The following is a 16517-nucleotide window of genomic DNA, read 5'->3' on the forward strand; positions in this document are numbered from 1 at the left end:
ACCCTATTTGTATCTGCAATGCTAATAGAGTCCAGAGGGCTCCATAGGCTTCAGAGACCATGGAGAGAGGAATCTGGATGCTATCTAGTAAGCTATCCTTAATTTTTTTTTTAATCAGTGAAATCGCATGAAAGCTACCTAAATCAAGTGGAAAACAAACTTTTTTCCTACTGAATCTACACACAATTTTCAAGTACTTCTCTCCAACTAGAGTAAAATTAACTTTTCTAGGACATTCCCATTCAGGTAAAAATCTAAAAAGAGATCTGGCACTCTAAAACAAGATACGTTCCACTATGGTTAAAAATGAAACCAGGGCCTTGGCTGTTGCAAGAGATACAATTACAATGAACTCCATCAGAGTCCCATCATCTTATCTGAAGTCCTGCCTATACCACAAATATTAAGTATATTTAGAAATGAGTCACTCTTGCACCCTTTTGGCTATACTGGAGCAGCAAGGATGAGCAACCTAAGGGGAGAAATTGCCCTTTGGAGTTACACAGTTGCTGATATTTCTATGGAAACTGCATTGCTCACAGGGGATGCTCTCATCTTGAAAGACAACTCCAGTTCACGGGAGGAGGTCTTTGGTTGCTAGGCTGGTAGAAAAAGCAAAGCAGCAGTGCTAGTTGCTCAGTTTCAATACTTTCCAAAAATGGCACTACTTCTGGGCACCAAAACATGAATTTTGGGGAACCAATATTAAATTTCTGTTTAAAAAGCCAGTGAGGAAAGATAGATAACGAAATATAAAAATAAAAAGGACAAAGCAAACATCAGAGAAACTGTATTCCCCCCCTCTCTTATCTCTTCCATTTGTAGCCATCCTCAGCCTTCTGTGTAACAGCAGTACGCTTACGCAAACACAGCTCGACTACGAAGCTGAGCTAGAAAAATGCTGTTCACACATAAAATCCAAAACCTGTGGTGGAACTAAAGAAAACCCAAGGCTGTTTCACTATTCTAAGATCTCTTGCAAACAAAACCTCAGACTACAGGAGCCGCAAGTGCGCTGGTGTCCAGTGGAGGCTGGTGCTGAGGTCCAGCTGGTTGTCACAAGTTTTCAGTGGGCACAGGCATGCCACTATCTAAGTGCTGAGGTTCTGTGACCATCTCAGTAGGAGTAATTAAATCTATTTGAGGCTAAGGAAAGAGTAAAGGGCAGCAATACATCTCTCATTTAATTTCTCTTTGCTGTTAAGTACCATCCACTCATCATTAAGACCACCAAAAAATTTGATTAGTCAGTGCTTTGCTCTGCTTTTGCTATCAATCCCATATGCAGTGCAGCAATCTCTTGGGTTTTTTTCCTCAAGTCACTGAGACCTAACAATGTCAGTACCAAAAGATCAAAAAGCAAGAAGCATAGAACTAATTAAAAAACAAACCCACCAAAACCATATTTAAGAAAAAAGTCAGTTTTTCTTGGCTCAGAAGCACAGAATACAGACTTGACGCAGTTGACAAGTGCAGCAATTCATATTCTGCAGCTAGTGAGTACTAAAAGGTTTCTTAACCCAAAAGATTTTTTTGGGGGGCCCCTGTAATACTTTAGACTGGAAATTGAGAGACTGTTGCTAAAGGGCAACATGTAAAACAAGCAATGTTGATTTAGGCTTTCCTAGAATGCAAAGATCACTGGAATGACATGTTACTTCTCTATCTGCCAAGGGCAGAGTCTTCTAAATTTATCAAGGCCCCAGCATTTCAGTGGCAAGGGACGGAACCTCTCCTTTAGAAATAAATTACTGGGTCTGTGAGCATTTACCTTGGAGGGGGGGGATCATTTGGAAGTGTTTGACTAAACCATGGCCATACAACCACACAATAAAGAAAATCAAAGCCACAGCACACAGGTGTGAGCACACAGGTTTTTCCCAGTGCAGCTTTACATCACAAACACTAAAACGCAACAAAACACCTGATGTTCAAGAGGATTTCCTCACTGAGAAGTGGAGGGAAAGGAAAGAGGAAGGTAATTTTTAATCTCTTCCTCCTCCTGACTGCCCGCCCTGCTACTCATTAGATTATTAACAGGAAAAAGCAAAGAGAGAAGAGCAGCAGCCGCCTCTCTTTACCGGCGCTGCTCAAGGCAATGGGAACAGTTTCTGACGGCTGCCGACAGGCACCGGGTGACTCCGGCCCCCGCGTCGCCTCCTGCCCCGGGTGTGACAGGCTGCCACCTGCCAGGCGGGCATCTCCTCCTGCCCACTCTTCCTGTAAGTTAACTGGGAAAGAGGCTGGGGGGGGGGGGGAGCTTTGGGAAGAGAGTGGTAACGATTTTAATTCCCCAAGTCTCTCTGCCACACTCACACATACCTGTTTCTTCACGTGCAAGTAACAGTAATACTTATTTTTCTCCCCAGAATATTTTTCATGGCAAACACACACTAAAAATGGAACTATATATTGAATGAAAACACATTCGCAGAAGAGTATTAAAAAAAAAATCATTTATAACCCTCTCAACAACCCCACGAGCAAAAGCGTCTGGACTGTCACCATCACCCTCAACCCTCCTCCGCAGTCACGCTCTGCCAGGCCAGGGGAGCCCCCCTCTGCGCCCCAGGGCTCTGCCAGCGAGCGCCCTGGGCTCCAAGGGGGTTTCACTCCGGTTAACGCGGGCACCGAGCTCCCAGCAGCCCAACCCGCCCGGCCACGCCAGACGGACAAACGGGTACCTCTGTCCAACAACAGGTCTTTTAACCGCGCATCCTTCACCGCTGTCCTGTTAAGCTGCTCACTGGACATGCTCGCCTCCGGCGGACGGGGGGCTCACGCCGCTCCGCCAGCCCCCGCGGCGGGCACCGCATCACCGGCAGCCCCGGGCTCCATCCAGCGAGGGAACACCGTCCTCGGGCTGTCCGCCCAGCCCAGCGCGGGGACGGACTGACAGACAGCCTCCAGCCAGCCGGCCGGCCGGCCGTCCCTCTCCCCGGCGCACCGGCAGGGCCCAGCCCCGGCGCTCAGAGCGCAGCTACCGAGTACCGGCTGCTGCCGGCAGCGGGCGGCGCGCCGCGGCACGGAGCGGCGGGAGCGGGCGGGCAGGGCAGGGACCGGCCGCTCTCGCCGCGCACACCCACCCACCCACCCCCCGGCGCTCCCAGCCGCGCGTGTGCACGGACACGAGAGACGCCTTTGGGCTCCTGACGGCGGGGTCCCGGAGCAAAATTAATAAAAACGCCCAAAAATAATTTTAAAAAAATTAACCGGCGAGGTAAAACAAAACACCAACAAAAAAATCCAAGACCGAACCCCACGGCGCCCCGCTCCTCCCCGAGCCCCGCCGCGGGGCCTAAGAGGGAGGGAGGGAAGAAGGGAGGGAGGGAGGGAGGAAGGTGCGTAGCTTACCCGTGCCGCCGCCCCGCCGCTCTTTAAGCCCGGCCCGGCCCGGCGGGCGCTCGGGGCGCCCCGGCTCTTCCGCCTGCCCCGGCCCGTCGCGCCTGCGCCGCCGCCGCCGGCCCCGCCCCGCCCCGCCCCGCCCCCGCGCGCGTGCCCCCGCCCCGCCGTCACGCGCCAGCCCCGGGCGCCGCCGCCGCCGGCCGCCGCGGGGACCCCGGGGAGGGAGCGGGGGGGGGGGGGGGGGGGAAGATAAACGGGACACCCTCCCCGAGGTATTCAACGGTCTCCGGACCTCGTGCCCGTCCCCTTCCCGTTCACTTCCGAAGGCACCGGCAAGGACAGGACATCTCGCCCCCAGGCCCCGTCCCGCGCCGGGGGAACGCAACCGGCGACAGTGACCACAGAAACCGTGTGGAGGAGCTGCACGGCTGCACTGTTAGTAGGCAGCGTTTTAGGGAGAGGCGGGGGGCAAGGTACCGGGGAGACACATCCTGCAGAACAGTAACGACCAGAGGAAACCAGCCTGTGCCTCAGCCCACGCGCACAAGTTAAAAAGCAGAATGGAGGGGGAGGGGAAAGCACCGGAGATTTTGTGACTCGGGCTCCGTCGCATGTGTGTTTCCTTGGCAAAACTCCCGGCGCCGGCAGCCTCTGCCATGCCCTTAACCCCTCTGCCTGCCCCAGCGCCAGCCGTTCCGGCGTGGCTGTTTTTCAGGCAGGTCCGTTCCCCATCCCAATCCCAGCCCGTACTCCCGGTCGGAGCACCACGATGGAGGCCAGTAGCAGGGACTTGACCCGCCGCTGCTGCTCACAGGAGCAGCAGAGCCCCACAGTGTCCCTGCCACGCCACGAAGCCCCGTCAGCACCACGTCCCTCATGAGTGCCATGTCCCTCAACTCCCGGGATCTTCCTCCTGCACCAGCTTCACCAGCATGGCCGAGCCCTCCTCTCGTTCCTAGTCACTCCTCTGGGTGCTGGCAGCATCCCCAAAGCACTGGATAAGACCAGCACATGTCTATGTGAGAGTTCGCCCTCTGGTCCGCACTTGGCCAGGTCTTGGGAGCTGCTGGAGGCAGACGAGCTGGGCCGCGGCGCTGGCGAGGCAACATGTCCCGCTTCGGGCGAGCTGGCTCAGCACGGCCCCACGCCGGCACCGCTCCCCCTCGCAGCACGGCCACAACGGTCCAAGCCCCCAGGACACGCTCTGGGGCTGACCATGGAGATAGACCCGCTGCTCCCCACGCCTCGCAGATCTGCAAACCCCATGGACCAGCCTCAAAGGATCAAGGAGCAAAAGCTGGGAGGGGAAGGAGGCCGACAGGAGTGGGCCTGCTTGCAGTCACCCATCCAGCTAGCACTAGGAAGAGTCAGGGAGTTTAAAATATTAGGGAGACGCATCCCGATATATACACTGCACAGAGCAGGGCCCTCTTGTTTGGTTACAGGCTATCCCCACTGTCTGGATTTATTAAACTGTTGTTGACTGCAAGGTCTAAGGCCCCAGGCCAAACACTACAGTCTGGGGACAGTGACTGTGGACTGTAAGTGAATATCCTTTGAGAGTTCCCAGAAGAGCAGAATGAGTTTAAATCATATGTCAATGGAATGCTTCTGTACAAGCGGAGTATTAATTGACTACAGCACCAATACCAGCACAAGGAAAAAATTCAGTACAGATAGCAGAACAGATGTAGAGCACCTTCAAAACTACAATTTTATTGCCCCTAGACTACTTTGAAAACAATTAATTCAACAGGCTGGCCCTTTAAACATGGGTGTTGTATGGGCATGACCTGCTTTGTGTGGACAGAGTCACTGCTGAGGCTGATTATCTTCCTGTTGCAAGTTCTCCGTTGTCAAGGTCTGAAGTGTAAAATAAAGTTTCTGAGCCAAAGATCGACCCACATACATCGTTCCCAAACCTCATGTTTAAAATGAAAAGTTGGTTTCACATAAGCAGAAAACAAAACAAAATTAATATATTAGTATTAATGCTGATCCTTTACTTTGATCTCCTACAATTGAAGCCTGGATGTTTAGAGTCTTTTCAGTTCCTGAAGGGAACTAACCTAGAGCATCAAACAACTGCTTTGGCAAGACTGGGGATTCAAGCACATAGAGAGACTGATACATTACACACTTTACTCCCTCTCTAGCCCACTATTTCCCTATCCACCAAAATTTGTTTAATATTATTGTACAAGTGTAGGCACAACGTCTGTAAAGTGGTTACAGACTGCTGCATCCATAAACAATGCACCTGAAAAGTATCCTCAAGAACATCCTCGGAACAGTATTTGGCTCATTACCCATTTATTAAGAATTTATCATCAAGTTTGTAATGTGAATCAAGCCCTTTAGGGGCTGAACAACTGCACAGCAAGTGCCAGATAGCCCATAAAAGCTGCTCTGTCAACAAGGTTGGGGGGCTGGCTTCCTTCTAAAATTCTCCTCCCAGTAGCAGGTTCCACCATGACCTCTGAGCAGGACGGCTGCTCTGGCGACACGGTTGAAGCTCCCTAAGCAGGCTTTGGCACACCGAGTCATAATGCTCCTCCACAAGCCATTACAAGTCTAGCATATTAATGATAAAGCCATGGGCTTGTTAAACTTGCTAACACTTAAGTAAAACGTTATAAAGGACATGTTTACTGATCTGTCTCCTCAGTCTTGACTGGGAAAACAAAAAACTCATTCTGGAACTCACAAGAACAAAACCTGATTTTTTGTTTTACTAATTATAAAGATGTTAATCTCTTAAGTGTAAGAAAACACAGTCATGTTTTGCTGACCAAAACTGGACAGATGCTGCTTTCTCAGCATGAGTTTTGCATTTCCGGTACTTATCCCTTTTTTTCTCTGCTTCTCTAAAGATATTACCGACTGTGGGCAGGCTCTTGGCCAGCTCTTTCTCTGAAGAGTAAGAGAAAAACCACAGTCTTGAAATCAGAAAAGTCAGCCCCTTGGGGAACCTGGACAGCGGGGGGGTGTGAGGAGGTGCTTCCCCCTCCCTGCGCGGTGATAAAGCTTGGAGCCATGCACGTAACTTCAGCCCAGAAAACCATCTGAAAACGGCACAAATCCATAACCATTAACACTTCGTGCAGAGCCACGCGTCCTTACATGCCTCTTCCTGGCAGCACCAGGACGATGCCTCATGGTCAAAGTCATGTTGGGGCAATATGTGCCTGTTGCAGAGGAGGCGTGCTTTCAGGTCCCCAGCCAACCAGGCTGGGGGGCCCACACAGCAGTCCCGTGGGTCTTCGGGACTACCCGGATAATCACTGCCTGCTGCAATCCCAGCCCCATGTCAAGCTAGCAGCCATGGGAGCACAGCCCCGCCTCCTTCCTGCCACTCATCTTGTGCCGGCCCTGGCGCACACATGGTCCGCGACACGGCTGAGGCACAGACCAGCCAGACCAGGTCTCTGCTCACAGGGGAAAAAGTCAAATTGCTTGCTGGGTGAACGCTGATGCCAACACAAAAAAAGGAGGCAGGAAACGGTCAGTGAGGGACAGCGCAGGAGACCAGGACCATCTCCTTTTGGGTAAGGGTCTGCACCTGGATGGGCTTCAAGCGACCGCAGATGCACCGACCGAATACCCTACACCCCCACCTCTCAAACTGCCATCTCCTGGGGCAAATGTTCATCTTTTTGGTTATATCTGGAGTTTATAAGTTAAGTTCGTCAGAAGAAGATACTGAAGAATGGTACCACCCCAGGGAAAGGAAAAACATTTTTCTCATTGGCAGTGAATTCAGGCAACTTATTTACCAGCAAGTGCATATCTAGATGTATTATGTCGTCGTGTTTAATGTGATTACGTGCAAGGAACAAGCAGACGGGAGCAGTGTGGAGAGATTAGTGACACAACCCAAAAGAAGCAAGTTTGGTGGAGGGATTTAACACAGAAAAGGACAGTGTTTACGGCCTCTAAATTAACTCCCTGCTAAAGCTGTTCTTTACCCTGCATTAATGGGAAGGATTGTGAAATTGATTTATCTTTTTTTTGTTGTTTTTTCTAAATCACCCTTTGCAATCCTCAGTTAAAGAGCTCCCTCCAAATCTTGTTTCCTAGAAAAACAAAGCGGCCCTTCATATCCATAGTTAGTTGCACAGCCTGCATGGTCCATGTGCTGGCCACGTGTGCAGTGGTTTGTTTTCCTGTGCTGTAAGGAGAGTTCAATCTGGGACACTGAATTATAACATGCTGTTTTAAAAGTAATCACCGTTTCAGACCTGACTAGCCCTAACTCTGTTTACACTGGCGAGTGAGAAAATCTACTCATGAATTATCCCCACCGCAGTTCTATTAGTCCTCACACGCCGGCTCGACACAGGCAATTTAGAGTCATCTCCTCCAACAGGGTTAAATGGTACAGTGGGCATAATATGCCGGCCCCGTTTACCCTGGAGATTATGCTGCTGGTAACTTTGATGCTCCCCTGCCACCGCTGAAAAACAGGTACAGAATCTCCTAGTGCTGATGCATAAGGAATGAGAAAGTCTGGGTAGGGAAAGGCAGATGTAAATCTGAGGTTGATAATCAGCCCAGGCTATTCAGACCACGAAAATATCTCTAAAGGGACAAAGGAACTGGGTGGCTAAGAACCAAAATTTCACACAGGTACCCGTTATACTGAACACTATTATACAGTGGCTTCCACTTAGTTTAATCATTGACTAATTCAATCCTCCATTTAGTTCTATTAAAAACTCATGAACAAAATCAGCTGCACTGAAAATACTGCAACCCCTTCCATCCTTAATTCTGATGATATTCCATAGCTTTTGGCTTATTTTGAGCTCAAATCTAATCAGCAGTTGTAAAAATGGGCCATTTAAGTAAGAGAAAAGGCGACAAAGGATCACAATGTATTTTTTTTAATTCCGTTGTTATTCAGAGTTCTCCCAGCAGTAATTGCAATTAGTACCTGGTACTGGACTCTGTGGAGTCTCAGTTGCAGCATGACTACCCTGCCTAAGCTCTCCCTTGGTTTCCAGGCAATTCCCAGCAAGTACAGGGAAGAATCATCCTTCATTATTAATATATTTTTTTTAGCCCATTCAAACAGGAGCTAGAAAAGATGCACTAACAACCACATTTAAAAGCTGAGAGATCACATCATGCATTATCCTATCATGGGAACAGATGAAAGTTAAATGAGAGACAGAATTAGCATGGGTGCTAGAATCTATGCATATGCAAGAATCCACCTCCAACACAAAACTGAAAGCTCTGTTGTAGAAATATAGGTTGCTAAATAAGCTATTAGCAGTATTTTACGCACAAAAAGGAACGTTCATTCTTCCACTGAAGAAGACTCTTTGGAGTTACAGAGAGTCTCCTGCCAGGTGGATTATTCACTCCATAAATCTCAATTGGCAACAAACTCCCTGGCAGCCAGGAAAAGAAAACAAGGGGCGCTTGACTGAAGATTAACAGACTATCAAGATATTTTAGTACTTTCTAAGGTGTATGGAAAGACTTCAGAAAGCTGGACAGTGCAGAAACCTTTCAAGATCACAAGAAAACCCATCAATCCTGGTCTAAAAAAACCTAAGGACAAGACACAGAACGGAGATAAGAAGGGAAAGCAGAACCAGGATTACAATAAGGTACTAAAAATACAAGTAGAATGTGAAGAGCTGTATTTTATTTCTGACATTAATCTAAGCAGCTGGTTTAGAGATACGAAGCTCTGCCTCACTGGTGCTGCTGTCTAGTACCTGAAAGTAAAGGATGAAAGAGAAGAACCTGGAAAAAGTATCCGAAGAGATACGGGGGAGAAAGGGAATCAACATAATGCAAAATTTGAGGTCAGTGATGACAGAAAAATAATGCTTTTAAAGAACTAAAATGCCAATATAAGCTAGTATTAACATTTAAAAGTAAGGGAAATACGCAGATACTGAAAAATGGATCTACAAGCAAAGGAATCTTCTTCATTTTCTTTTATCCTACAGTTTTCTTATCATGTCTTGCAGCATTTACATACATGCTGTCTGTATGTGTAATCATAAGAGAAATTAACCCTGGATAACCCCATGCTGCAGCACCTTTACAGAAATTGCTCTAGAGAAAACAACTCTAGGAATAAAATGGGGGATGTTCAAACCGTCGGAAATCAAGTGAGTCACAGACATCATAGGTCTGAAGGATGGGAAAATCTCTTTATGAGAACATGCCATTAAACATTACAATCAAGCATAAAATTGCTCTGCCACAGTATTTTGTTTTATTTGCATTGTTAAATTTCTTCTCCTAACAATAATGGATAGTTTATAGCACTAATGATTTATACAAAAGAAGCTGCGTAAATGCATCCCAAATGGGCGGCTTCTTTCTTAAGAATTGTAGACTCAGTTTCCTTCAGCTTGATCGCAAATCAGTGACTCACAAATTTCACATCTGCCTCAGGATACAATGGTGCAGCTTCTAACAAGGTTTCATGACGGATTAAGTTCCTATGGTGCAAGAGAGGTGCAAAAACGCTAATTTAAAAAAGCACACTGCATTTCGACAAATTGCCATGGTGCAAAAACTATAGATGCTTTGCTATTAACAAGTGTTATCACTGAATCCGGTTCATTACTTCTGGCTTCTGCAGCCTCACTTAAAATAAAATAGATTGTTTGTATACAGTTTGTGTATGTCCATGCACAAATTTTCCACAATAAATCAATGTAATTGATCTGGAGAAAGGGACCACAGTTTAAGAGTATTTAAATTGGTCTGCAAAACACATTCACCTCACTTGCAGTGCACCCCCAAAAGAGATGGGGACTGAGAATTTTGACATGCAAAATGATTTGGATTTGCTACAGTTCATAGCTCACCTTATCATATAACAGAGCATTTTATTCCCAATCCCCAGCATTCCAAAACTGTTAAATCAGGCCCTCTCAAATCAAAAATCAGAAGAGTAGCATAAAACAATACTTTGGGATACACTTTGATCACATCTTTCCAGTGTTTCTTTGACCTTTATGTCAAAATGAAGGTATTCATCAACTCCCCCGATTCCAGCAGCTGAAGCATTAAGAAAACTGCTTCATTTACAGTAAAATCTTGAGAACTGACCAACACTGGGAGTAAGAATCAGAATCTAGTCAAGACTTCTTAGGCCAGCAAGAATGAGAATAACTGCAGATATAATGTACTCAGTTCGTGGGGAAGCATCAGGAAGTTTCTAATGCACCTCTTCTCTGACTAATGGCCTAAGTGAGTGTGTAGACAATAATCCTCACGTAGGAGATGTGAGGAGGAGATGGGAGAGAAAGTCCATAGAGGATGTCGGTCGTCGGATGCTTCCTGCAGTTTTTCCATAACTACTTATCAGGAGCCAGTTTTAACGCATCATCACAGGCATTCCTCGGCAAGCAGCAGCGTTTCTGCTGCTTCCTTCAGACTGGCAAAGGAGTAAGACTTCCCAAAAATACATCCTCTAGAAAAGAGGGAATTAGGCAAGCGAGCTCAGCGCTCAATGGGAATCAAGATACCTCACTGCTGCTTGTGAAAAGCAGACCTCTGAGTAAACCACCAGCGAAATGACAACCACATTGCAGAAGCTACCAGGCTATTTTTACCAAAGCAGAATATGTTGTTTTTTCATTTTGTATAAAGGCAATAAAAATTCATAAGATTCATGCTCTGCATTTAAAGAGAAAAGCTTGGTAATACAGCATTCAGACCACATGGTTTTTAACATTACCATGAATGGTCTATGTTCTTCAGTCTTTTGACATGTTCACAAGGATGGTGTTTACACTGACTCGTTCATAGTACATCATATCACATTTTAATGATTCAGTTCGGCTCTGACAAAAGGAAACATCTGCCATAATTTTTTTCTTTCATGAACTTTATCACAATTAAAAATCTGACGTTTCACCAGCCTGTGTGCCAACCAAGAAGCATGCCAAGTTCGGCACTTCCTGATACATACAAATGCGTGCAGCATGAACAGCTAGTACCAACAGCACCAAGCCATCACTGACTTGTCAGTTCCCACCACAAAAGAGAAGAAAGATCACAGTTTGTGGGCAATAATTTCATAATCTTGATCTGGTTTCCATATGACAGGGTGCAAGAGAGAGAAAGCAAAAGAAAAAAAAAAAAAAAAAAAAGAACGCTTCACAGTTCTGTGTGATGACAACATAAGATTTCTATGTCTTGCCCTATTGCAGCCAGAAAAATATTAAAGCAGCATGTCAAAACTGGCATAGCTTCTAAAAAACGATTTCCAAACAGCACTTGATGGACAGCACCCTAGCAACTCGATACGAAGCTTAAATCCGCATCTACTTTACATAAAATGAGGCCAATCGCACCCAGTGCAATGACAGTATTCTTGTTTACAGCAGAATTAATGGTATCTACAAACTCAAACCACTTCTGAGACACTGCACATATGATAGGAAGACATTTTCCATGAAGACCACCAACCTCTTATACCCTAAGTAAGGTCGGGGTAACTCCTGTATCTCTAGACAATTCCAATCACACCGTCATTTCAGGGTGGAAGCCAAGAGCCAGAAACAAAATGAGCAGCCTAATGATACAAGCAGTGCAGTGCTGCTTCATACATGGAGTAGCAGGGTCCAACTGCTCGGTGGACTCTGATGTTACTGAGCCCAGGCAGCTGGGAGGGATGGATGTTTCTGAACAGACTCCAGGACACAGTTGGGGGTCTCAGTGAGGGCTGAGGGGTGCTTTCTAACACTGTTCCTCCATCCATTTTTTTTACCTGTACTACTAGCATAATACTAGATCAAGTAAGGTACAATTAAACTTGAAGTGTCTCATGGGAGGACTTCAGGGACTGAGAAAGAAAAGAAAAAACGACCCTGCATACGAAACATACAAGACTGCCCCAAATGTGTAACATCGCAGATATTTAAGGAGATGCATGGTCTACTAGCTACCAGATCAGACTGAGATTCAGCTTCTCTCCCCAGCCCTATCACAGACCTGCCAGTGACCTAAGCGAAGTCCCTTCAGCCCTCCCCCGTCCCCACTCCTCTCTCTCAGCAGCAGCACCTATGCAGCGCTTCCACAGAGCACAGCCTCACTCACTTCAGTCTTCCCACACTGCCTGATACCAGTACCATATGAAATTTGGGCTGCTAAGCCTTCGAAGATGACATGTGAGCACTTAAATCACAAAGGTCCATTGTCAAAATCTGCACAGTGGCGAATGGATAGGTGTCATTTCCCAATGAGCAAAAGGCTGGCCCCAAGCAACTGTAATGGCATTTACCAAAATTTGCTTGAAATCTCCCCAGACACACTGAGAGCTGACAGTTAATGTATCTTACAGTTGGTTGGCTGGTATTTTTGGATGGGAGGCTGCATTTCAAACTACTTCATCCTATGTTCCTGCTCTGTACAACTGTACATCCGACACTGTACTGACTCACCAGTAGCATTTTTGTGTAGCCCACTAAAGAAATACCATTACCACCCATTTGGGTGGGGTGAGACTTTCTGGGTGAATCTGCTTGCTGGAGAGGAAGTTTTGAGAGTAAAATACTCATTTTCAGGGTTACAGAGAAACTGTGCTTTCCTATGTGTGCATGCACACACAGAGCAAGAGAAGCATGTTCACTCCCTCTCACTTCTCCACGTTACCCCACTGGGGTAGGAAAACTACTGATGCTTCAAATTTGGAGCAGTCCTGATTTTTAATAAAAACCATGGTTTTCATTAGGATTATGATAAAAGGTTAAAACCAAATAAAACCAATTTGTTACGCGGTCTCCAGGGAGAGGGCTGTTGTGCTTTCTGCCCAGCCTAGGAGGGGATGATGCCTGAACAGCACACCTTCCAGACTGCTTCCAGGCAAGCGCAGGGCAGTCGAAGCCTTCTGGAGAAGCAAAGGGCAGAGAGATCTCTCCTTCGTCCCTTTCGGCCTGAGATCAGGGGTCTCTGCATACGTCAGATCCGCTGAGTTTTAAGCCAAAGTTTCAGAGAACGGGCCTGAGCCAGGCAAGTGCTTTGCAATGCAGCTTTGTGATCCCCTGCCACTGAGACTGCTTCATGCATTCGTGCAACAATTCGAGAAACAGCCTTGACTGCTCACCCATTAACTGTGGGACACGAGTCAGGTTTGCAATGCTGTGAGACAGGCTATTTTTACCACACTTAGGATGTGCTGTCACAAGAGTAAATCCCAGTTGCAGATTTACCAAAAGCACTAAGGGGATTTGTCCAGGATTTCAGGACGCCTGGCATCCTGATCTGCATAGCAGCTCAGACCAGGCTTTTTGCCATTCAGAAGTCCCAGACAAATGACTCGTGAGAGTGTGCACTTTGCCAGCGCAGTGCATATTCAGCAAGCGTGCAGGGTCTGGGATGTGTCTGACATGGGAGGCACGTGCTTGGCCACCTGCACACAGTACCTCAGCCTCCACCACACACTATGCGCTGGACTTCATCGCACACCTACGTGCATATGCGCACCCCCTCTCCTGTCCACGATGCCCGGGCACACCAGACCACAAGGACCACGCACGCAAACTCCCTGGGGCATGTGGCCAAGACCTGGCCGCACTGCCCCTGCTCTCAGGCAGGGCAGTATATACCTGCCGTACATGCCGCACCACTCCTATTTCTGTAGTCTCAACCAAGTGCAGCATAAACTTGCAGCTACTTCCCTCACAAAGTTTACACTCTACAGCACGAGATTCCCAGCCCACCTCTGTTCTCAGGAATCCAATCCCCTGGCTGCGGTTGGTACACAAAAGGGTCTCACGAGAGAAATCTCAGGGCACCCATCACTGATGGCTCACAGATGAAGTCTGAGAAACGCTGTCATACGACGCTAAGAACGGTGAGGCTGAGTTGCTGCTGATACCTTACCTGCCATATTTCCTACCTTGGAAGCTGTCTGTCATCATATTAGGTGGCGAAGAAAGCCAATGGCATCCTGGCTTGTATTAGAAATAGTGTGACCAGCAGAAGTAGGGAGGTGATAGTCCCCCTGTACTCTGCACTGGTGAGGCCACACCTTGAGTATTGTGTCCAGTTTTGGGCACCTCAATACAAGAGGGATACCGAGGTGCTGGAGCGAGTGCAGAGGAGGGCAACGAAGCTGGTGAAGGGCCTGGAGAACAGATCCTATGAGGAGTGATTGAAGGAGCTGGGACTGTTTAGTTTGAGGAGGAGAAGGCTGAGGGGAGACCTCATCACTCTCTACAGCTACCTGAAAGGACATTGTAGAGAGGTTGGTGCTGGTCTCTTCTCACAGGTGATTAGTGAAAGAACAAGGGGGAACGGCTGTAAACTGCAACAGGGGAGGTTCAGACTGGACATTAGGAAAAAATTTTTCATGGAAAGAGTGGTCAGACAGTGGAATAGGCTGCCCAGGGAGGTGGTGGAGTCACCATCCCTGGATGTGTTTAAGGGTGGTTTAGATGAGATGTTGGGGGATATGGTGTAGGGGAGAACTTTGTAGAGTAGGGCTGATGGTTGGACTCGATGATCCCAAGAGTCTTTTCCAACCTGAATGATTCTATGATTCTATGATTAGCACAGTTTTGCTAAATTAGAAAAGGCACACCCTTTCCAGCACTTATCCTGGTTTTTTTTAGACATGTCAAATAACTCTACCTTGCTGTCAATATATCTGGTTTCTGTTTTACACACAGAAGACAGGAAGAAGGGAATTGCTCAAACGAAGGTTGTGCATATAAGGAACATGAATCTGTCCTACAACCCAAACCAGCTTTCAGCTTGAATCTATCCTTTTTTGGGCAGACAGCTCAGACATTTTGAATTTAAAAGGACTCTGGCATTTTTCCTTCATGTCCTCTCATATTTCTCACTCTTAAAGCTCAGACTAGGACTTTCTGTTCATTGTAGGTGTCTTTCTCAAAGCCAACTTAAATTTGAACAACTCCAAAAATTTTCCGGAAGGTGTTTTCTTGTTTTGGTTTGGTTTTTTTACTTTTAGAGGTAAGAGCTGTGGTTCCCGGTGTTAAATCACAAAATTTTGAGGATTTGTTTTTCTGCTAAAAAAAAAAGTTGCTCTTTTTTTTAGCACAGTGTGAATTTTTGTTGCATAAAGAACTGAGTCCCAGTTTCCAAAATGTTCGTGTTTTATCTTTTCTACTATATTTCTTCAGTTAATACTTTACAATTCTGCCTGAAACTAAAGTAGTTTTAGTTTCTCTATTGCCCACACATTTTGTCATTTCTAACACGACAGTACTGTAACCCATTTGTTTTCTCAGTGCATCTTTCAGAATCACTTGTACTTCACAGTGCAGATGTCTAACGCAGATCAAGGCGGGCCCTGCAGTATATTCTGTTCCAAAAGATATCCCCACCTCCTCATTTGTTTTGCAACATGGCTATCAAAGCATTAAATAATTGTTAGCATATATCCATTGTTTTACATATTCTGAATGGTTTATAGATGTTAGTTAATTTCTTCACGTGCTGCTCCTGTGAAATAGATACAGAGGTGATCATTTTATGTGAATTGCAGCTACAAAGCAAGTCAATACCTAAACTAAATAATCAAATCAACAGCCCTTTCTCAATTTCCGAGGCCAGAATAAATCCCAGTTATAAGGAAGAAACAGCGAAAAAATTGCAGACTACCTCCTGCAAAGAAATGAAAATTAGGGTAAACTTTGATCACAGCTTTTTGTCTGTGAGCCTCTAGCCCAAATCTGAAGCCTGAGTTCTCTCCCTTAAAGCTCACACCCAGAGGCACGGCTCACTGGTCAATGCAATCTTCAAAGTTTCCCATCTTGAACAATTTATTTTCAGGAACAAAGCCTGGAAAAGGTCCAAAAACCCTGTGTGGGTTGGCAGCAGCTCAGGATGCTGTCTAGGTGTGTCTGGCTTGCCCAACTAACAACTCTTTCCACTTCCTCCATTCAGAGCACACTTGCGTTTCACCGTACTGCAGCAAGCCACCCGTTAACTTCTATTCCTTCATTTCTAAAAAGGCTACCCATTTCTTCCACTGTATCCCCAGCTTTATGGGCTGTCAGACACTTTAGGTTTTAGCTGGTAGCTGAGAATTCGACAGCGAATGTACAGTTTAGGATTTTCGACTGGGAAAACAATTTCCCAAAATATCTGTATGAATGCAATGCAGAAATATGCCACGTTATAACGGTGAGTATTCTTTCTCAAAATGGAAGTGTTAAACT

The 16517-nt window shown here is 46.5% G+C and overlaps 1 protein-coding gene across 7 annotated transcripts in view; it reads right to left on the reverse strand.

Annotated features, from left to right (window-relative positions):
• The window catches only part of LDLRAD4 (low density lipoprotein receptor class A domain containing 4), a 294721-nt gene that overhangs the window by 23935 nt on the left and 254269 nt on the right, over positions 1-16517 (reverse strand). Inside the window, exon 1 of one of the 7 annotated variants that reach the window (XM_074877811.1) lies at positions 3355-3455. The exons of 5 other annotated variants lie outside the window; for them this stretch is intronic. Coding sequence is in view for 1 of the 2 variants with exons in the window: in XM_074877793.1 (XP_074733894.1) it covers positions 2685-2754 (70 nt within the window). In the remaining variant the exon portion in view is untranslated. Of the gene's footprint in view, positions 1-2684; positions 3303-3354; positions 3456-16517 lie in introns of those variants that run through there. One more of the 7 variants, XM_074877793.1, reaches the window with a different exon arrangement.

Source organism: Strix uralensis, chromosome 1 (assembly GCF_047716275.1).
Source record: "Strix uralensis isolate ZFMK-TIS-50842 chromosome 1, bStrUra1, whole genome shotgun sequence".
NCBI lineage: Eukaryota > Metazoa > Chordata > Aves > Strigiformes > Strigidae > Strix > Strix uralensis.